At 69.9% G+C, this 20,642-nt stretch overlaps 2 protein-coding genes across 2 annotated transcripts in view; one reads left to right on the top strand and one right to left on the bottom strand.

Moving 5' to 3' along the window:
- The window catches only part of LOC119850710, an 829,101-nt gene that overhangs the window by 198,958 nt on the left and 609,501 nt on the right, over positions 1-20,642 (top strand). The window lies entirely within an intron of this gene.
- Positions 1-20,642, bottom strand: part of LOC119850715 (SCO-spondin-like) — a 120,222-nt gene that overhangs the window by 20,058 nt on the left and 79,522 nt on the right. The window contains exons 72-94 of the mRNA XM_043507142.1: positions 20,404-20,483; positions 19,112-19,281; positions 18,679-18,725; positions 18,004-18,204; positions 16,910-17,080; positions 14,951-15,148; positions 14,672-14,768; positions 12,228-12,454; positions 11,754-11,903; positions 11,171-11,337; positions 9,764-9,924; positions 8,624-8,844; positions 7,680-7,721; positions 6,947-7,114; positions 6,130-6,339; positions 4,986-5,153; positions 3,820-3,951; positions 3,218-3,458; positions 2,172-2,324; positions 1,834-1,880; positions 1,567-1,737; positions 1,325-1,495; positions 539-697 (exon numbers count right to left, since the gene is read on the bottom strand). Coding sequence (XP_043363077.1) covers positions 539-697; positions 1,325-1,495; positions 1,567-1,737; positions 1,834-1,880; positions 2,172-2,324; positions 3,218-3,458; positions 3,820-3,951; positions 4,986-5,153; positions 6,130-6,339; positions 6,947-7,114; positions 7,680-7,721; positions 8,624-8,844; positions 9,764-9,924; positions 11,171-11,337; positions 11,754-11,903; positions 12,228-12,454; positions 14,672-14,768; positions 14,951-15,148; positions 16,910-17,080; positions 18,004-18,204; positions 18,679-18,725; positions 19,112-19,281; positions 20,404-20,483 — 3,552 coding nt within the window. The remainder of the gene's footprint in view (positions 1-538; positions 698-1,324; positions 1,496-1,566; positions 1,738-1,833; positions 1,881-2,171; positions 2,325-3,217; positions 3,459-3,819; positions 3,952-4,985; positions 5,154-6,129; positions 6,340-6,946; positions 7,115-7,679; positions 7,722-8,623; positions 8,845-9,763; positions 9,925-11,170; positions 11,338-11,753; positions 11,904-12,227; positions 12,455-14,671; positions 14,769-14,950; positions 15,149-16,909; positions 17,081-18,003; positions 18,205-18,678; positions 18,726-19,111; positions 19,282-20,403; positions 20,484-20,642) is intronic.

The raw sequence follows: 20,642 nt of genomic DNA, 5'->3' as shown, positions 1-20,642 counted from the left end.
GGTCCATCCTGCAGGAGGCGCTCTCTGATCGGGGCAGGGGAGGGGCACCAACCGCGGGCGTGAGAGCAGAATTCTTGCTGGGCTCTGCCCCCAGGGTCCCTGCCCCAGCCCAGCCCACCCTGCCCCACCAGGCTCCCTCCCAGGCTCCCTGCCCCATCCCACCCCACCGGGCTCCCTTCCATTGTCCTTGCCCCGGCTTCCTCCACCGGGCTCCCTCCCAGGCTCCCTGCCCCATCCCACCCCACCGGGCTCCCTTCCATTGTCCCTGCCCTGGCTCCCCACACCGGGCTCCCTCCCAGGGTCCCTGCCCCAGCCCACCCCACCCTGCCCCACCAGGCTCCCTCCCCCATCCCACCCCACCAGGCTCCCTTCCATTGTCCCTGCCCCGGCTCCCCACACCGGGCTCCCTCCCAGGGTCCCTGCCCCGGCTCCCCACACCGGGCTCCCTCCCAGGGTCCCTGCCCCAGCTCCCCCCCACCTCCCGCAGCTGCCCCCCAGGGTCCCTGCCCAGCCAGTCGTGCCCCTGCCCCGACCTCACCCGAGCACTGGGAGGCGTTGCAGGTGCGGAACTCGCCGTCCAGCCCCACGCACAGCGGCCCCTGGGGGCCCGGGCCCAGCTGGTTCCGGTAGCGCTGCTGCACCAGGAAGCTGCACGAGCACTGGGTCCACGGCGTCCAGGGGCTCCAGGAGCAGTCGCCTGGGGCAGAGGAGAGGGGCAGAGCATGGCAGCCTGACATATGCCCCGGAGCCCTGCCCAGCCCCCAGTGGCCATGAGGGGCTGGGCACTGGCCTGGGACCTGGGCACAGCAGCTGCTGCCAGACCCTCCCGGTGGGGAGCCAGAGGAGGGGCCGTGAGACCAGGAGAGCCAGGACAGCTGGGTCTGGTCCAGCTCCTAACGGACTCTGGCCAGGCCCCCTTCTCTCAGCCCCTGCCTCAGTTGCCCCCTCAGCCAGGAAGTGCTCTGGGGGCAGGGAGGAAGAGCCCGATGTGTGCCTCAGTTTCCCCTATACTGTGCCCTGCTGGGGAAAGGGACGAAGTTCGCTCTGAGAGCAGGTTAAGAGATGGGGGGGTGTCGCCGAGCAGGCTGAGCCATGGGGGGAAGCAGGAGGGCTGGAGCTGCGTCTTGGAGGCGGGGAGGCCGCGTGGCTGGCCCTGGAGGGGACCTTGGGTCAGCCCCGACCCCATGGATCCGACACCCCCACAAGCTCCTCTTCATGAAGGGCACCCTGCCCCGAGCAGGCCAAATGGGGGTACCACTGCAGGCTGAGCGCACGCTCCTTCGGGGCTGGACACCACCCCCACTGTCTCCAGCGCAGCCCTTACCTTCACAGGGCTGCAGGTAGCAGGGCTCCACCTCCTGGCGGGCGTGGTCATTGCAGGGGGTGCTGGGAGCCTCGGGGCTGGGGCAGGCGCATGTCCCTGTCCGCGTGGCCAGGCCGGTGCCACAGGAGCGTGAGCAGGGGCTCCAGGCCGACCAGTCACATCGCTCGGCCACTGCGGGAGGGGACAGTGTCAGCAGGGGTGCGGGCTCCGGGTCCCCCCCAGCCCAGGTGGGCGCCACTTACCTGGGCAGGGCCGGGCAGCGCAGCCCTGGGCCTCCACCTCGGAGCCGGCGCAGTCCGAGCCGTTGTTGCGCGGAGGCGGGTTGATGCAGGCCCTGGTGCGGACGTGGGTGCCGTTGCCACAGGTGACGGGGCAGTCGGACCAGGGAGACCAGGGCGTCCAGGAGCCGTGCACTGGGGGAGACAGGCAGGGTTAGCATGGGGGGGGGGTTCCCCTTGGCGGGAGGGAGCAGGGGGCAGGGTGCCAGGAGCTCCGGGAGGGGCACTCACCCACACATGCAATGTCCTGGCAGTAGATGCCCTCCGGGGTGCAGACACTAGAGGGAAAGGGCAGACAGATGGGTCAGGGCAGATGGGGTGGGGTCCCCCGGGTGGTGCTGAGTTCTCATGCCCATCCCAAGCACCCACACCCTGAGGAATCGCCCCTTGGGGAGGCAGGGCAGGGTCAGCCCCACTGTACCCGTGGGCAGGGACTGGCGCACGGCCACCCAGCTCGGAGCCCCGGTGCCCCGGCTCCCACTGAGCCCCTGCACCCCCTCCCAGCGAACACTCAGGCCCCTTGGCAGGAGGGCGCGCGGCTGGTACGGCTGCCCCCCCGGGGCACTGACCATTGCTGGCACTCGCCCAGCAGCCAGGTGTCCCCCAGGCGTCTCTCCCAGCCCTGGTGCGGGCACAGGGGGGGGCAGGGCCCCTGGCGGCAGGGCCGGGTCTGCAGCTGCTCCTTCTGGCACTCCCTGGCCCAGGAGCCCGACGTGGCTGTCCTGGAAAGGAAGGGAGAGGGGAGAGCGTGAGACGGGGCCAGCGAGCCCACGGGGGCAGGGGCTGGCCGTGCCCTGGGTGCCCAGGGGAATGGCACTCAGCACTGGAGCTCCCCCAGCCAGCAGCCCCACCCCCACCCCACAGCACCCCCTCCTGGGAGCCCCCCCAAGACAGCCCTCCCGCCCCTCCCCCCAGCACTCCCTGCCGGGAGTTCCCCCCCAGCCAGCGCCCCACCCCCTCGCCACAGTGCTCCCTGCTGCGAGCTACCCCCCAGCCAGCACCCTGCCCCACCCCCACGGTGCCCCCAGCCAACAGCCCCACCCCCACCCCACAGCACCCCCTCCTGGGAGCCCCCCCAAGACAGCCCTCCCGCCCCTCCCCCCAGCACTCCCTGCCGGGAGCTCCCCCCCAGACAGCGCCCCGCCCTCTCCCCACAGCGCCCCCTGCTGGGAGCTCCCCCGCCAGCCAGCACCCTGCCCCACCCCCCGGTGCCCCCAGCCAGCAGCCCCACCCCCACCCCACAGCACCCCCTCCTGGGAGCCCCGCACAAGAGAGCACTCCCGCCCCACCCCCCAGCACTCCCTGCCGGGAGCTCCCCCCCAGCCAGCGCCCCACCCCCTCGCCACAGCACTCCCTGCTGCGAGCTCCCCCCCAGCCAGCACCCTGCCCCACCCCCACGGTGCCCCCAGCCAACAGCCCCACCCCCACCCCACAGCACCTCCTCCTGGGAGCCCCCCCAAGACAGCACTCCCGCCCCCTCCCCCCATCACTCCCTGCCGGGAGCTCCCCCCCAGCCAGCGCCCCGCCCTCTCCCCACAGCACTCCCTGCTGGGATAGGCTGGGGCTGGAGCCCCCACAGCCTGGGGTCTCAGTGTCCCTGGGTGGGGTCCCTCACCTGAACCGGGTTTGCAGCCCGTCCCCACAGGTGACGCTGCACTGGGACCAGCTGGACCAGTGGCTCCAGTCGCACTGGCTGGGGGGGCAGGTGTGGCGGGTGCAGAGCAGCCGCCCCTCAGAACACGTGCAGTTGTTGCAGCCGTCGTGGCGCAGACTGCCTGGCACCCAGCTGTGCCCCTGGGCGTCGGTGCACTCGCAGTGCTGCGGGGAGACGCAGGCGCCGTCCTGCTCCAGGGTCCCTGGGCGGGGGGGAGACGGTCACGCTGGAGACCCTGCTCCGGGCACGGCGGGAGGGCTCTGCTGGGCACCACCAGAACTTCTCCGGGGCCATAGACCCCGCACGCCTCCCAGAATCGCCGTGACCCCTGCTTTCAGCACAGAGGAGCCGAGTCCTAGGTCCCATCTGGAGACCTGGCACCCTGGCAAAGGGCCCCCGGCTATGCAGGCCCTTGGGGACCCCGGGGTTCTCGAGAGGGTGGGCTCTGGCCAGCCCTGAAGAAGAGGAATCCCACGGGGTGAATAACGCCAAGGCAGCGGCCCCCCAGCCCCCCAGCCCCCCAGAGTGCCCTCTCGTCCCAGCCTCCTGCACAGGGCACCCACCGTCCGGGCAGCGGCAGCCGGGCTCGCAGGCCTCCCCGTCCTGGCACGTGATGCCCTCCTGCAGGTCCCAGCAATGGCGCGGGCATCTGTTGGCGCAGTCCACCATGGCCATGGCAGGCGGGCATCCCTCCTCTGGGGCGCAATGGGGACAGGTTATCCCAGGGCTGGGGAGGTGACCCCTCCCTGCAGCCCCACAGATGCAGCCCCTCACCTGGGCAGGGCTGGGCAATGAGAGTGGGGGGAGGGGCAGGGCTAGAGGGGCCCCAGGTCTGATCCGGGTGGCAGGGCAGGGGAGGGGTCCCGGGTCTGATCTGGGTGGCAGGAAGTGGGAGGGGCCCCCAGTCTGATCCAGGTGGCAGGGCTGGGTGGGGCCCCAGGTCTGATCCGGGTGGCAGGGCAGGGGAGGGGTCCCGGGTCTGATCTGGGTGGCAGGAAGTGGGAGGGGCCCCCAGTCTGATCCAGGTGGCAGGGCTGGGTGGGGCCCCAGGTCTGATCCGGGTGGCAGGGCTGGGGGGGGCCCCGGGTCTGATCCGGGTGGCAGGGTGGGATTGGGCGGGGACCAGTCACGTAGTGTCTCTGCCCCTAACAATGCCAAACGCTCCATAGTCCTCTCCGAGCTCGGGGGTCCCTCCCCTGCTGTTGCTCCCCCCCCCACCACCCGAGTACCCTCTGGTGCCCCCACCTTTGGGGGCTGCAGTGTGAAGCACAGCACCTGCTCCTTCCCTGCTCCGGGAGTGGAGCCTGGCTGCACAGCCCAGCTCTGGGGCTACCATGGGGTGTGCCAGGCCAGGTGCCATGTGCCAGCTGGCAGTGCTGGGCAGCAGGGGGCAGGGCAGGGCGAGCCCCCTAAGTGCACCAGCCAGGTGTGTGGGGCTTCCCACCTGAGATCCCACTACCCTGCACTGGCCCTGCATGCCCCCAGGCCATGCGCCCAGCTGCACTCAGGCAGCGCTAAGTGTCCCCTGAACCTGGCAGCTCAGCGCCGGGAGCTCCGGGTGGCAGGCCGTGCGCCCTGCTCGCTCTGCCTATGACGGGCACTGGAGGGATGGGGAGCCTCCTTCCCAGCTCCCAGGGCCCCTCCCTCCATGGCCCCCGTCCCGCCAGGCACCAGCCTCCCAGTACAGAAGGCTTGGGGTACCCTTTCCCCAGCCCCCCGCACTCCCTACCGCAGGGCCGGGGGTTGCAGACGCGCCCCTGGTACTTCTCCCCTGGGCAGTGGGACCCTCCATTCTTGGGTGGGGGGCTGGTGCAGGTGCGAGTGCGCACGGAGCGGCCCCCCCCGCAGGTGCGGTCGCACCACGACCACGGGCTCCACTTGGACCAGGCTCCGGCCACTGGCTCGCGGAGACGCCGACAGGCATGGCGAGGGGAGAGACGGGGGAGGGGAGAACAGCGGTTAACGCCAGACGCAGCCCGGCCCCCAGCCTTGGGCACAGGGCTCTGCCCAGGCCCCACCATGAGGCCCAGCTGACCCTCCCAGCTCACGCCAGGCTGCCCTGGGGCTGGGCACTGGCTGCGGGTGCATCCCAGAGGGGAAGAGCAGGCGGCAGTGTCCACGCGTGGCACTGTCAGTGAGGCGGGGGTGCTCTGGGTGCTCGCTGTGCCTGGGGCTGTGGATGTGTGTGACGAAGCGGGACTGTTGTTAATGAAACATGAATATTGTGGGGGTGCCTCAGTTTCCCCTAGGCAGTTCTTAAGTATCTAGGTGGTGGGATAAGGGGGTATGATCGTTGCAGAGCCCTAGAGGGCAGGTGTGGGCAGGGGTCTGGACACAGAGAATGGCCGACACCCTGTTTCCTGGCACCTGATGGCCTGGGCCCTTCCCCCCTGCAAGGTGAGAGCTAAAGGGTTGGAGAACAAAGGAATCCGGTGGCCTCCTGGCCTGGGAAAGGGACAAAGCCCAGAGGAGGAGGGGTGGAGAGAGTTTCAGTTTGGGGCTGGGTGGTGGAACGCAGGGAACCCCAGGGCTGGGATCTAAGCTCCCTGCTCCCCCAGAAGGACTTGACTGAGGGGTCCTGGTTGTGCCCCCAAGCTCTGTTTTAGACTCTGTTCCTATTGTCCAATAAACCTTCCGTTTTACTGGCTGGCTGAGAGTCACGGTGAATCCCAGGAAGAGGGGCGCAGGGCCCGGACACCCCCACAGCGTGTCACAGCCAGCGGGCAGGGAGAGGTTAATCTCCTGGCTCCACCATTCCATGTGAGGTACAGCCGAGGGGCGCGACATGAGGGGCTCGGAGGGCCAGTGTGCCCCTGGGCGAGGCAGCCAGCCTGGGGCGGCGACGCCAGCGTCCCCTGTGCCCACGGCCCTACCTTTGCAGGCCTGCAGGTTGCAGAAGCGCCGCTCGGTGTTTGCGGTCAGGATGCCCTGGCACCAGAGCCCCCGCTCGCCGGGTGGGTGGTAGGTGCGCAGACGTCGCTGCTGGCCCACGCCGCAGCTGCGGGAACACTCGCTCCACGGCGCCCACGGGGTCCAGCTGCAGTTCCTGCCGGCGCACTCCTCACCCAGGCACGGGGGCGCATCTGCGGGGCATGGAGCAGAGATGCAGTAAGTCCTCCGGGGTGTTGCTCCGCAGCAGGGGCGGGGGGAGCTCGGGCTGGGGGAGCGGGGGCCTGGGGTGGGGTGAGCTGGAGGGTTTGGATGGGCTGAGCCAGGGGGCAGGGTAAGCTGCGGGGCAGGGAGGGGGAGCTCAGAGTGAGCTGTGGGTGATCCTGTGGGGGCTGGATAGGGCGAGCTGGGGGGGCAGGGGGCAAACTGGGGGGGTCCCTGCAGGGGAATTCAGGGCACTTGGGGCGATGGTGCACTCATCACCCTGGAGACAGCCCCTGTCCTCTGCCCAGCTGCCCAGCCCCAGGGATCCCACGCTGCCCTGGCGCTGGCCTGCTACCCGGGGCTGCTGGTCGATGTCCCAGCTCCTCACCTGTCACTCGTGGCCCTTCGAGGGACTCTCCTAGCTGCGCAGAGCATGGACCGGGGCTGAGGTGCACCCACACCCGACACCCAGCCAGGCCAGTGCACTGCAGCCCTGTCCTGCTCGTGGGGTGAGGGGGCAGCTCGGTTCCCTTGGCCCCCCGCCCGGTGTCCCACTGTGCACTGGGGCAGGTTACACGCCCGGTCCGGATGCCTCACCTGTGCACTGGGGCAGGTTACATGCCCGCTCCTGGAACGACTCCCCAGTACAGTTGGCTCCTCCCCCACAAACCCGGGTCCGGGTTTTCATGGCTGGGAACTCGGGATCGGTGCAGGTTTTGGAGCAGGGGCTCCAGGGGGACCAGAGGCTGAAGCCCTCCTCAGAGCCTGGAGCGTAGGGGAACGGGGGGCAGCGGGGGTTAACTCACTGCTCATGGCCTCAAACCGCTTCCAGACCCCACCCCTGGGGGGAGCAGGAACGCAGCCCTGCTACAGGGGGAAACTGAGGCCCAGAGGAGAAGGGACTTACCCAAGATCACAGAGAGCCAACGGCAGGTCTGGGGAGGACCCAGGAGTCCTGATTCCCACTTCATGGCTCTAACCGCTAGAACCCACTGCCCCCTCAGCTGGGGTAGAACCCAGGAGTCCTGGATTCTCCCACCCCCACTTGAACCACTAGATCCCACTGCCCTCCCAGAGCTGGAGCCCAGCACGGGGTCCGTCCACTAGATGCAGGCTGCGGGCAAGGGGTGCCAGGTGACTTGTGCCCCCTCCACTGCCTGCAGGTCAGCAGACGGGCTGCAGCCTCGCCAGGCGGTGGAGCCTGGTGCACTCTCCCCTTCCTGGGGAAGCAGGGCCCGCAGGCAAGGCTCCAGCTCTAACCCCCGTGTTTGTAACAGCCCTGGCCACCCGCCCCCAGCAGGCCCCTGGGAGCCCCAGCCTCTCCCCTCACCTGGCACGCTGGAGACAGGCTCCTTCGTGGGACCAGGCACCACTGGGGAGGGCAGAAGAAAGAAGGGAGAGTTACGCTTCTGTGGCTGCCAGCTTCCTCGCATGCCCGCTGCCAGGCTGGGCCGGCCCGCAGGAGCTCCGCCAGCAGCACCAGCCCCTCTGCTAGCCGGCGCAGCCGGAGAAGGGTGGCAAGGGCCCGGCTCATGGCCATGAGAACCCCACGGGAGGTGATGTCTGCGAGCCAAGGGCCCAGGGCCCAGTGGGAGGCGCAGGTGAAGTCGATGCGGGGATGTTCCTGGCTAACGACAGCCATTGGCTGAAGCTGAGTCCGACGCTGCCGACTGGAAACAGCGTGAGTTCTGCCTGGCGGAGGGAGTGACCCTGGGCCCCGCCGGCCCGCGGACGGGGCGGGTTCTCACACCTGGCTCTCTCTACCACAGCCGCTGCAGCTCAGCCAGCCGGGGCCGGGGCCGGGGCCAGGCCGGGGCCGGGGCGGGTTCTCCGGCACTTGGCGCCTGCGAGCCATGCCTGAAAAGCCAAGGGGCCCGTGTGGTGCTTGCTGTGCTCGCCGGGCAGGCCTGCTGAGTGCCACGGCATGGCAGCAGAGCGGACAGTGCCTCCCCCAGCCTGAGAGCTGCTTGCTCTCCAGGTGGGGACTCTAACACCCCCACGTCGGGACCCCTCTGGGCAGTGCCCAACATTCACAGGCCAGAGCTTCCAGGAGGGTAAGCCAGTGCCAGCTGGAGCTGGTCCATCCAGAGCCGGCAGCAGCGAGGGGTCTGCCAGGCCGGCGCTACCCCCCAGGGAACCCATGGAGCGAGCTAACTGCCAGTGGCATGGAGAAGCAGCTGGACACGGCCGGCCCTGCCCATCTCGCCCGCTCCCACGAGGAATCTGGGGGCACAGGGGAGAGCGGGTCTGCAGAGCACCCAGGTGCCCACTCACCTGGGCAGTCCGGTGTCTGGCAGTACTTGATGTCAGTCCGAGGGCCCACGCAGTCCTTCCCTCCGTTGGCAGGAGGGGGGCTGGTGCAGCCCCGTGCCCTGGTCATGTGCCCCAACCCCCCGCAGCTCACGGAGCAGGGTGTCCAGGGGCTCCAGGGCGCGAAGCCGCCGTCCAGCGGGCATCGGGAGAAAGAGCAGTTCAGCTGGCCGTTGTGGCAGGTGCTGGAAGGGAACAGCCAGGAGAGGTCAGAACGGCCCGGCACGGGCAGGATCCGAACGATCAGGAGAGCGCAGTCCCCGGCAGGGGAGGGTGTAGCAGAGATGCAGGTCCCGAGCGAGCGCAGCCCATGGGGGGATGGGCCCGCTGCAGAGCCAGGCAGGCAGAGCAGCAAGGCCCTGCAGCCAAGGAAGGGGCGGTTCAGGGCGGCCCGGGCAGAGCAGCAGATGTTCCAGGGACAGCTCAAGTCCAGAAAGGCGGTAGTGGGGCCATGCCGAGCTCTGGCCCAGCCCACTCTCTAGGGCCGCCCCATACACAGTGCTCACACCCCAGAACTGTACACGGCCCCAGAACAAGAGCCGGGTGGATGGGGTTAGGCTGGTAGCTCCCAGCATTGAGACCCTGCAAATTCCCTTCTAAGCCAGCCAGGTTCCAGAAGCACAAGCCCTGCGCGGCCCCACATTCTGCAATGGGGCTTGCAGGTCCCTCGCAGCCGCCAGGCCAGGACGCAGCCGGTCCCTGGGGAGAGGGATGCACCCGGAGAGCTCAGCTGGTCGCCCTCCTGGGGCCTGTTCCCGGCTCTCGCTGGCTGCTCAGCACATTGTCACAGGCCCTGGGTGTAGGCGGCTCCGTGGGATCAGGCTGGCTGTGCTGCCAGCCAGGGGGTCACCCTGTTCCCCATCCCAGTCCTGGGGGAGGCGCGTGGGGTTCGACTCAGCCCCCCGTGGAGCAGGGTTTCCTTGCTCTGACTGATCTGGGAGGAGCAGCTCTCAAACCAGCGCTGGGGGAGGGAAGAGGGCCACACCCAGACACTGGTGCCCTGGAGGGCTGGCTAGGCTCGGTCCAGCCCCCCTGCAGAGCCAGAGCCGCAATGGCAGACACAGCCCCGCAGCCGGGGCGGGGCCGTCACGCAGGCGGACTCACCAGGTGCTGCAGGCGGAGCGGATGGTGTCGCGGGGCTGCACCTCCTGGCCCAGAGAGACCCAGCGGCCCTGGGTGGTGAGGACGGCCGGGAGGGTGCTGGCATTTGCCGAATGATTCTGGAGCTTCTGCAGGGTCTCCTCGGTGACCAGGCAGGGGCACTCCTGCACGGGAGGCAAAAACGGCGGTGGTCGTATCGGGGGCCGGGACCCCTCCGGCATGGAGAACACAGGGACTGGGCCTCTGCCCTCCATGGGCTAATGCTGGTGTACGGGCCCCTAGAGCACCCGCAGCCACCCCAGCGAGCCATCCCCATGCTGCAGGGCTCTGACTCGAAGGGCCATTGGCCTGGTGCATCCCCCCTGTGCGCCCACAGCCAGGGACGGCCTCGCCAGCTGTTACGAAGCGGGACTGTTCTTAATGTTTCCTCTGAATAGTGTAGAGGTGCCTCAGTTTCCCCTAGGCAGTTCTTAAGTATCTAGGTGGTGGGATAAGGGTGTTTGATCATTGCAGAGCCCTCGAGGGCAGGTGTGGGCAGGGGTCTGGACACAGAGAATGGCCGACACCCTGTTTCCTGGCCACTGATGGCCTGGGCCCTTCCCCCCTGCAAGGTGAGAGCTAAAGGGATGGAGAACAAAGGAATCCGGTGACCTCCTGGCCCGGGAAAGGGACAAAACCCAGAGGAGGGGGGGCTGGCTGGGGACATGGAGTGAAGTGCAGACGGGGTTGTCTGGCTCACTGCCCCCCAAAATGGGCCCAGCTGAGGGGTCCTGTTCTCTGCACCTACAAGCTCTGTGTTAGACCATGTTCCTGTCATCTAATAAACCTTTCGTTTTACTGGCTGGCTGAGAGTCCCGTCTGACTGCGAAGTTGTGGGGCAGGACCCTCTGGCCTCCCCCAGGACCCCGCCTGGGCGGACTCGCTGTGGGAAGCGCACGGAGGGGCAGAGGATGCTGGATGCTCCGAGGTCAGACCCAGGAAGGGGGAGCCGGGTGAGCTGTGTGTCCTGCAGACAGGCTGCTCCCCGAGAGGAGACTCCCCCAGAGTCCTGCCTGGCTTCGTAGGGAGCAGCTCCAGAGCGTCGCCCGGGGACTCCGGGACACCAGCCAACTCCTCCTGGGCAGCCTGCCCTGTTCCTGCCCCCATAGGGCCCGGCTGCATGTGGCCAGCACAGCTCGCAGCCAGGGAACACCCACGGATATATCCCACAATGCACTGGGGCGTGGCTTAGCTCATGTATCCCCGCACCCACAATGCACTGGGGCGTGGCTTAGCTCATGTATCCCCAACCCACAATGCACTGGACGTGGCTTAGGTCAAGTGCCATGGGCAGGAAGCTGAGCGGGGCTGCCCATGCCATGCTGCTCTCTGCCCCCTGCAGAGCGAGGAAACGGCCAGTGGGCGCCTGACCTGGACGCAGGCTCCGTCGTGCTGGTAGGTGCCCGCCGGGCAGTGGCAGCCCTCCTCACAGCCGTCGGAGAAGCAGTCCATCTGGCGGGTGAGGTGGGCACAGCTGTACGGGCAGCCCTCCTCCTGCAGGCACTCCCGGTACAGGCGTCCCGCCGGGCAGCCCACCTCTGTGGGGAGAGCAACAAACAGGCCTGAGCTCCCTGCGCTTGGGGCCTGGGAGGGGGGTGTCCTGTCCCCCTCCCCCTGCTGCAGAGCCAGCCCCGGCCCTCCTCCCACCTGCCGCCTCACTCTGCACTCAGCCGATGCGGGGGTCGCCTATCATTGGGGGCTACTCACTGAGACGGGGCAGTGGGGGGTTACTCCCCGAGGAGGGGGAGCCGGTCAGGGAAGGAGGGCAGTGGGGGAGTACTTACAATAGGGGGGCCGTTAATCCCCAAGGGGGGGATTGGGGCCGTTACTCCCTGGGTAGAAGAGGGGACGGGGCAGTTACTCCCTGGGCGGGGGAGGAGAAGGGGGCAGTTACTCCCCGGGGGGGGCAGTTACTCCCCGAGCGGGGGCTGGTTACTCCCCAGGGGTCACTCACCGAGGCAGACCTGGGTGTGGCAGGTCTTGCTCTGCACGGCCAGCCCCTGGCAGGCCGGCTGGCGACACCGGCGCGTGCGGATCTGCTCTCCCCCGCCACAGGACACGCTGCACGGCGCCCACGGGGACCAGTCGCTCCACGGCGCCTCCTCTGCGGGGGGCAGGACACAGACACGGGGTACAATGGGCCCCCACCACCAGCACTGTCTGTCCCCCGCCGGTACTCGTCCGCCCAAGGACCTCCCGGTGCCCCCGCGCCAGGCCGCTGCTCGTGGGGCAGAGCTCTGATGTCCCAGACAGAGACAGGCCCTGGCTTGGTCAGGGTCTGTAGGTGCCACCGTGACCCCACTGCGCAGGGAAAGGGCCTGGGCGCAGCTGGGATGTGCCCTGTAACACCGTCCCCCAACTGCACTGGGGCATGGGGGTCAGCACCCCCAGTTTGCCCCCCTGCAGTGCCCCATGCCCCGGCTCTCACCTTGGCAGGGCGGCTCGCCCTGGTGGCAGGCTCGCTGCTGCTGGCTGTCCCCGGTGCAGCCCCTGCCCCCGTGTTGGGGGGCCGGGTTATCACACTCTCGGAAGCGGAACTGGGTGCCCTCCTGGCAGCGCTGGGGACAGGGCGACCACGGCCCCCAGGCCCCCCAGCCGCCATCCAGCCGGCACGCAGGGTCAGCGCGGCACTGCAGGTGCCCATCCTCACAGGTGCTGCGGGGAGGGGAGTGCGCATTACCGCCCGGGGGGGCTGCCCACCGGCCACGCAGCCCACAACTGCACCTGCATCCAACACCCCTGCCCCAGCCCTGGGCAGCCACAGACGAGAGCCCCGCATGCTCGGTGCCCAAGCTGGGAGAGAAAACCCTGGCACTGCCCCAGAGCCCAGCCCCGATGACCCACCCAGGCCTCCCCTCCCCCCGGGCACTGCCCCAGAGCCCAGCCCCGATGACCCACCCAGGCCTCCCCTCCCCCCGGGCACTGCCCCAGAGCCCAGCCCCGATGACCCATCCAGGCCTCCTCTCCCCCCGGGCACTGCCCCAGAGCCCAGCCCCGATGAGCCACCCAGGCCTCCCCTCCCCCCGGGCACTGCCCCAGAGCCCAGCCCCGATGACCCATCCAGGCCTCCCCTCCCCCCGGGCACTGCCCCAGAGCTCAGCCCCGATGAACCACCCAGGCTTCCCCTCCCCCCGGGCACTGCCCAGAGCCCAGCCCCGATGACCCACCCAGGCCTCCCCTCCCCCCGGGCACTGCCCCAGAGCCCAGCCCCGATGACCCACCCAGGCCTCCCCTCCCCCCGGGCACTGCCCCAGAGCCCAGCCCCGATGACCCATCCAGGCCTCCCCTCCCCCCGGGCACTGCCCCAGAGCTCAGCCCCGATGAACCACCCAGGCCTCCCCTCCCCCCGGGCACTGCCCCAGAGCCCAGCCCCGATGACCCACCCAGGCCTCCCCTCCCCCCGGGCACTGCCCCAGAGCCCAGCCCCGATGACCCACCCAGGCCTCCCCTCCCCCGGGCACTGCCCCAGAGCCCAGCCCCGATGACCCATCCAGGCCTCCCCTCCCCCCAGGCACTGCCCCAGAGCCCAGCCCCGATGACCCACCCAGGCCTCCCCTCCCCACGGGCACTGCCCAGAGCCCAGCCCCAATGAGCCACCCAGGCCTCCCCTCCCCCCGGGCACTGCCCCAGAGCTCAGCCCCGATGAACCACCCAGGCTTCCCCTCCCCCCCGGGCACTGCCCCAGAGCCCAGCCCCGATGAACCACCCAGGCTTCCCCTCCCCCCGGGCACTGCCCCAGAGCCCAGCCCCGATGACCCACCCAGGCCTGCCCCTTCCCCCGGGCACTGCCCCAGAGCTCAGCCCCGATGACCCACCCAGGCCTCCCCTCCCCCCGGGCACTGCCCCAGAGCCCAGCCCCGATGAGCCACCCAGGCATCCCCTCCCCCCGGGCACTGCCCCAGAGCCCAGCCCCGATGAGCCCACCCAGGCCTCCCCTCCCCCCGGGCACTGCCCCAGAGCCAGCCCCGATGAGCCCACCCAGGCCTCCCCTCCCCCCGGGCACTGCCCCAGAGCCCAGCCCCGATGAGCCACCCAGGCATCCCCTCCCCCCGGGCACTGCCCCAGAGCCCAGCCCCGATGAGCCACCCAGGCCTCCCCTCCCCCCGGGCACTGCCCCAGAGCCCAGCCCCGATGAACCACCCAGGCCTCCCCTCCCCCCGGGCACTGCCCCAGAGCCCAGCCCCGATGAGCCACCCAGGCCTCCCCTCCCCCCGGGCACTGCCCCAGAGCCCAGCCCCGATGACGCACCCAGGCCTCCCCTCCCCCCGGGCACTGCCCCAGAGCCCAGCCCCGATGAGCCACCAGGCCTCCCCTCCCCCCGGGCACTGCCCCAGAGCCCAGCCCCGATGACCACCCAGGCCTCCCCTCCCCCCGGGCACTGCCCCAGAGCCCAGCCCCGATGAGCCACCCAGGCCTCCCCTCCCCCCGGGCACTGCCCCAGAGCCCAGCCCCGATGACCCACCCAGGCTTCCCCTCCCCCCGGGCACTGCCCCAGAGCCCAGCCCCGATGACCCACCCAGGCCTCCCCTCCCCCCGGGCACTGCCCCAGAGCCCAGCCCTGATGGGCAGGGGCTGCAGCTCCACAAGGCCTGGAGGAGGGTCCGTCTCCTTGGCTCACTCAGCCACCTCTGGCCAGATGCCAGGCAGGGCCCTGGAGAGGGGGGTGGGTTGCGGTCAGGGGGTTTGCCAGTGGCACCTGCCCCTGAGACTGCCCCGAGGCCCAGCAGCTCCCAGCCCCCAGAGCCATCCGCAGCCCCCAGGCATGGGGATTTCGACTCCACTACCCAGGACGGATGTGGGCAGTGCCAGCGTTCCGGCCCCCAGGCTGCCTAGGGGAGGGGGCCCCGAGTGCCCGCCGAGCCCAGCACTCACCAGTTCTGGCAGGGCCCATACACGGTCTGCCCAGGCTGCAGGTACTCCCAGGGCACGGGGCCAGCCCAGGACGAGAGGGGCTGCTGCTCCGGAGCCTCTGCGGAGAGACGGGCGGGGGCGTCACCCTCCCGGAAAGCCACAGACGCAGCCCCCTCACTACCCCTGCAGCCTCTCCCGTGCCCTCCCTCGCCCAGCCTCCTGTAGCCTCCTTGCAGCCCCCCCCAGCCGTGGAGGTTTACCTGGCTGCACCGTCCCCTCCAGCCCCAGGCCTGCACTCACCCAGGGAGCTGTTGTGATACTTGCAGTGGCACCGCGCCAGGCTCACACACGCCCCGTCCTGGAGGAGCTGGCCAGCGGGGCAGCCGCACGAGGGCTGGCACTGGGGGCTGTCCAGGCAGGCCGTGTCCGCCTGCAGGTCCTCGCAGGAGCGGGGGCAGGGCTTGCCACAGGCGAAAGCCACCTGCCCCCCGCCGCAGCCTGCGGGGAGAGAGCCGGGGTCACCCCCTCCCGCAAACCTGGCAGCACCCGGCACACAGCGCGGGCCACACTGCCCTCTAGGGCTGCCCCTGCCGGGCACGGTGCTGGGGGCAGCACGGCCGGTGCCCGGGTTGTACAGGGAGCGGCAAGGAAATCACGCAGCACACAGGCCGCTCCAGTCATCTGTGATGAAGCGGGGGGTTCTCTTGGTTTTTCCAGTGGTTTGCATGCGGAGGGGGTGGGACTCAGTTTCCCTGGGCGTTCCTGGTTTAACGAGGTGGTGGGAGGGGGGGTTTGTGGTTCCAGGGGGCCAGCAAACGGCCTGGAGAATGGAGACTCAGCGACGGGTGACCGGGAAGCCCAGCTCGGGAGTCACAGCCGGGTCTGGCCAGTGGGAGGACAATGGGCTGCGGAGAGAGGACCCCGGTGACCCAACCAGCTGGCTCCAGCCAGAGGGGCCAGAGGACAGAAGAGGGGAGAGGGGGCCCAGGTGACCCGGTTTAGCTGGAGAGAAGACAATGGACAGAGGGGGGGCTTGGAGGAGGTGATATCAGATGCTCAGCTGGGAAGGGGGGGCGCTCGGGACTGGAGAGAGGGAGCAGGCAGAGCCCCCCTGGATGCAGGACAGACCTAGATGTGCTGTGCTGAGGGAGACCAGGACTGCAGCCCAGAGAGTTTCCCGGGCTGGGTTCAGACGCTTACTAAACCCTCCTGATTTACGCCGGCTGAGAGTCGCTCGGGTCTAGAGAACAGGGTGGCATTGCTCCCTCTGGGAGTGGGGAGATCGGGGGGCATTGCTCCCTCTGCGGATGGGGAGATTGGAGGGGGGGCATTGCTCCCTCTGGGAGTGGGGAGATCGGGAGGCATTGCTCCCTCTGCGGATGGGGAGATTGGAGGGGGGGCATTGCTCCCTCTGGGAGTGGGGAGATCGGGGGGCATTGCTCCCTCTGCGGATGGGGAGATTGGAGGGGGGGCATTGCTCCCTCTGGGAGTGGAGGCCCCTGGGGTCCAGAGCAAGGGGACTTCCTGAGGGGGCCGGAAGGGGGTTCTCCCCAGGGACCACATGGGGCCATGAGTGGGTACAACCTGTGAGTCCTTGACACTATCAGCCCTGCCCGGGGCAGCAGACGGGCAGGGGTGAAGATGAGGCTGGCAGGGCTGCCCAGGGCGGGGGTGGCCGCCAGCCGGGTCTCCGAGGAGCAGCTGGGCTGCCAGGGTAGCATTCCCAGCCCATCCTCAGCTGCTCCCTGCCCCCGGCGTGGGTGGCACTGCGGCACCATGAGCGCTGCTGGGTCTTCAGCCACAAGCCCAGTGACCCGTCCGGCTCCACCCAGCCTGCCCCTGCTACTCTGCGCCCTGCCCCACAGGTCCTGCTGCCCAGTCACCCCCTGGGCCCGGCCCCTGCCCTGGCCACCGCTTCCACTCGCCCGCAACCGGGCCCCGGAGGTGCTGCAGCCATGTGGGCTACGGGCCTGACAGCGAGGGGGCCAAGCCGGGGCGCAGGGGGCCAAGGTGCGGGGCCAGGCCGGGAAGGGGCAGAGGCTGGGGGGCTCCAAGGGGGTGTGGTGGGATGGGAGCAAGATTATACAGAGGCCGGGCGGCCATGCCAGGCCCAGCGACGGCTCCCAGGGGGCTTTGGCCCCTTTTCCCACGGCAGAACACTGGCTGGGGCTGGGCGCAGCTCTGCACGGCAGGGCCCGCTGGGCGTCGTGCCCCAGCGCAGTGCCCCCTCGGGGGGTCGGCGCCTGGGCCGGCTCTCACCTTCACACACGGTGTCTCCATCGTGGCAGGCGCGGCTCTGCCGGGCTTCTCCGGGGCAGGGCAAGCCCCCGAAGCGGGCGGGGGGGCGGCTGCACTCCCGGCTCCGTGCCGACTCCCCGGCGCAGGCGGTGCAGGCCGACCATGGCCCCCAGGAACTCCAGCCACCGTCCACTGCAAACCACCCCCAGAGAGATGAGCCCGGCTCCCCGAGCCTCGGCTGGCTGGGCCTGGAGCCTGGGCCCCTAGGCCTGCCATAACCCCCAGGGTGGGCAGGGCTGCGGGCCAGAGTAACACAGGACCCTGCCTGGGGCTGGAGAACGTCTCGAGGTTGGGGCTATAGCTGGGTGGGGGACCCAGGGTCGGCTCTGGGTAGGGCCCATACCAGGGCAGTGGCAGCTGGCGCTGGGGCGGTACCTGGGGGGGCAGAGCGGGCTCTGGGGCAGTACCCAGGCAGGGGGGAGCAGGCGCTGAGGCCATACCTGGGAGGGGAGGAGATTGGGGATGTACCCGGGCAGGAGAAGTGGGCTCTGAGGCTTTACTGGGCGAGGGAGGGGACGCCAGCCGGGCTCGGGGCGTACCCGGCGGGGGGAGGGGACGCTGGCGGGGGGGGGAGGGGACGCCGGCCGGGCTCGGGGCGTACCCGGCGGGGGGAGGGACGTTGGCGGGGGGAGGGGACGCCGGCTGGGCTCGGGGCGTACCCGGCGGGGGGAGGGGACGCCGTCCGGGCTCGGGGCCGTACCCGGCGGGGGGAGGGGACGCTGGCGGGGGGAGGGGACGCCGGCCGGGCTCGGGGCGTACCCGGCGGGGGGAGGGGACGCTGGCGGGGGGAGGGGACGCCGGCCGGGCTCGGGGCCGTACCCGGCGGGGGGAGGGACGCTGGCGGGGGGAGGGGACGCCGGCCGGGCTCGGGGCCGTACCCGGCGGGGGGAGGGACGCTGGCGGGGGGAGGGGACGCCGGCCGGGCTCGGGGCCCTACCCGGCGGGGGGAGGGACGCTGGCGGGGGGAGGGGACGCCGGCCGGTCTCGGGGCGTACCCGGCGGGGGGAGGGGACGCTGGCGGGGGGAGGGGACGCCGGCCAGGCTCGGGGCCGTACCGGGGCAGAAGGCAGCCGAGGGGCACTCCTTGTGCTGGAGCTGGGTGCCGGTGTCCCCGTGACGCTCCTGCGCCCCGGCACACTCGGTCCCCCCGTGCTGAGGTGTGGGGCAGGCGCAGCCGCGGTACCGCGTCACCACCTCACTGCCGCAGGTCCGGGAGCAGGGGGACCATGGGGACCAGTCACACCAGCCTCCGGCCACTGGGGAGAGGGGTGCAGAGCAGGGGGCGCTCAGGAGGTCTCTCCCAGCAGCCTAGACCCCCTCCTACCCACCCCCCACCTTCTCCTCTCACCACCCCCACCTCCCTGACCCCCTTCTCCCCTGGCTGCACCCTGCCTTCTACTCTCACCATCCCCCACCTCCTTGCCCTCTTCTCCTCTTGCCACCCTCCACCGTCTCCCCTGCCCCCCCACCTTTAGCAGTCACGGGGAGGCCACGTCCCCTCCAACCCTGCTACCCAATCAGTGTGTGGCCTGGGACTCTCCCCTCCCTCTTTCCCACCCCAGGGCCCCCCACCTAGACCCCACCCCACTCCCATTGCATCCCCCAGGCCACCCCTTCTCCATCGCACCCGTAGGCCCATCTGCATCCCGCATCACACGCCTGGGGGCACCATTACCCCGTGGGCCCCTCTCCACCCCCGGCGACCCCCCAGCGGCCGGCTGAGTACTCACCAGGGCAGGGCAGGCTGGTGCAGAGCAGCATCCCCCTGGTGCAGGTGCTGGGGAGGGAGCGGAGGGGCAGTGAGACTGCAGCATGGGGTTGAGACGGACCCCCAGTGCCTCCAGCATGCCCACCTCCACTGGGAGACAGCCCCCTTTCCCCCCGCAGCACTGAGCATCACTGAGCAGCAGCGCTCGCCCACCGCCACTCATCTCTGGGCGTGGCACCACAGCCCTGGGGCAGCTCTGCCCCACTGGGCAAACGTCCCCTCCACATCTCCTGCCCCACAGCCACCCTCTGTTCCTGGTTTCACGGCCCCACTAGGACCTCCTGCCCCGACCCAATGCACTGGGCATAGCAGGGCTTTGTGTCACGGACCAACGGGCGGCTCTTCACAACCGCTGCCCCCCCCCATAATGCCGCCCACCTGCCAGTCTCGCTCACCAGTTGTTGCAGCCATCCTGGTGGGCCACGGTCTCCCCCGGCAGGTACCTCTCCTGGGTGAGCAGGTCCAGGCAGGTGCAGTCCTGCCTCTCCACGCAGGCCGAGCCGTTGGCATTCAACACCCTGCCGTTGGTGCAGTAGCAGCCGGCCTCGCAGCTCCACATGCAGTGCTGGGGGCAGAGGGAGCATCACGAGGTGGGGGGAGACCCTGGAGCGCAGGGGCAGGGGGGCTATGGAGTCCCCTGGTCATTGCTGGGCAGGGAGTGTGACGAAGTGGGACTGTTCTGAATGTTCTCTCTGAATACTGTAGGAGTGCCTCAGTTTCCCCTAGGCAGGTCTTAAGTCTCTAGGTGGTGGGATAAGGGGGTGTAACTGTTGCAGAGCAAAGGGCCAGGTACATAAATGGCCGACACCCTGTTTCCTGGCAGCTGATGGCCTGGGCCCTTCCCCCTGCAAGGTGAGAGCTAAAGGGTTGGAGAACAAAGGAATCAGGTGCCCTCCTGGCCCGGGAAAGGCACAAAGCCCAGAGGAGGAGGGGGCTGGAGAGGGTTTCAGTTTGGGGCTGGCTGGGGATGAGGAGTGAAGTGCAGACCGGGTTGACTGGCTCCCTGCCCCCCAAAATGGGCCCAGCTGAGGGGTCCTGTTCTCTGCACCTACAAGCTCTGTGTTAGACCATGTTCCTGTCGGCTAATAAACCTTCTGTTATCCTGGCTGGCTGAGAGTCACGTCTGACTGCGGAGTTGGGGGGCAGGACCCTCTGGCTTCCCCAGGACCCCGCCTGGGCGGACTCGCTGTGGGAGGCGCACGGAGGGCAGAGGATGCTGGATGCTCCGAGGTCAGACCCAGGAAGGGGGAGCCGGGTGAGCTGTGTGTCCTGCAGACAGGCTGCTCCCCGAGAGGAGGCTCCCCCAGAGTCCTGCCCGGCTTCGTAGGGAGCAGCTCCAGAGCATCGCCCGGGGATGCCGGGATAGGGAGGGGGACAAGGTCACACACAGGCTGGATTCCCAGCCCCTTGGGCGGAGCAGGTGGCAACACCCCCATGGCTGCCCAGTTTGCCCCTCAGCCTCACCCACCGGGGGGGCAGGGCCCTGTGGGGAGTGGGGGGGGAATGGAGGGAGCACAGTGCCCTGGCAAAGGGGAGCAGCCCGGCTTGGCAGGGGAGAGGAGCCAGGTCTGGAGCAGGAGCTCTCCCCGCCCTCCGGGACAGCAGCCCAGCCCAGCACCTGCCCCCCAGGAATCCGGGGCCGGGTGGGGGGCGGCCCCCTTGCTCCGGGGGGCGTTCGTTCCCTTACCGCGATGTCGTCGCAGGAGCGGGGGCAGGAGGGGCCGCAGCGGCTGGCCATGGAGCCCTGCACGGCCGCGCAGTCCACAGCTGGGGAGATGGGGAGAGGCCGGGGCTGAGGACGTGGCATGAAGAGCCTGGCACGCTCCAGCGGGCAGCACCTCGGCCCGGGCACCCCCGACAGCGCAGACCTAGATCAGCAGGGAGACGCCGGGGGCACCTGCCACTTCCCGCTCCCCGCGGCCCCCC

Source organism: Dermochelys coriacea, chromosome 2, assembly GCF_009764565.3.
Source record: "Dermochelys coriacea isolate rDerCor1 chromosome 2, rDerCor1.pri.v4, whole genome shotgun sequence".
NCBI classification, from domain to species: Eukaryota; Metazoa; Chordata; order Testudines; family Dermochelyidae; genus Dermochelys; species Dermochelys coriacea.
Note: the sequence above shows the minus strand (reverse complement) of the source record. Positions and strands in the feature narration are given on the sequence as shown.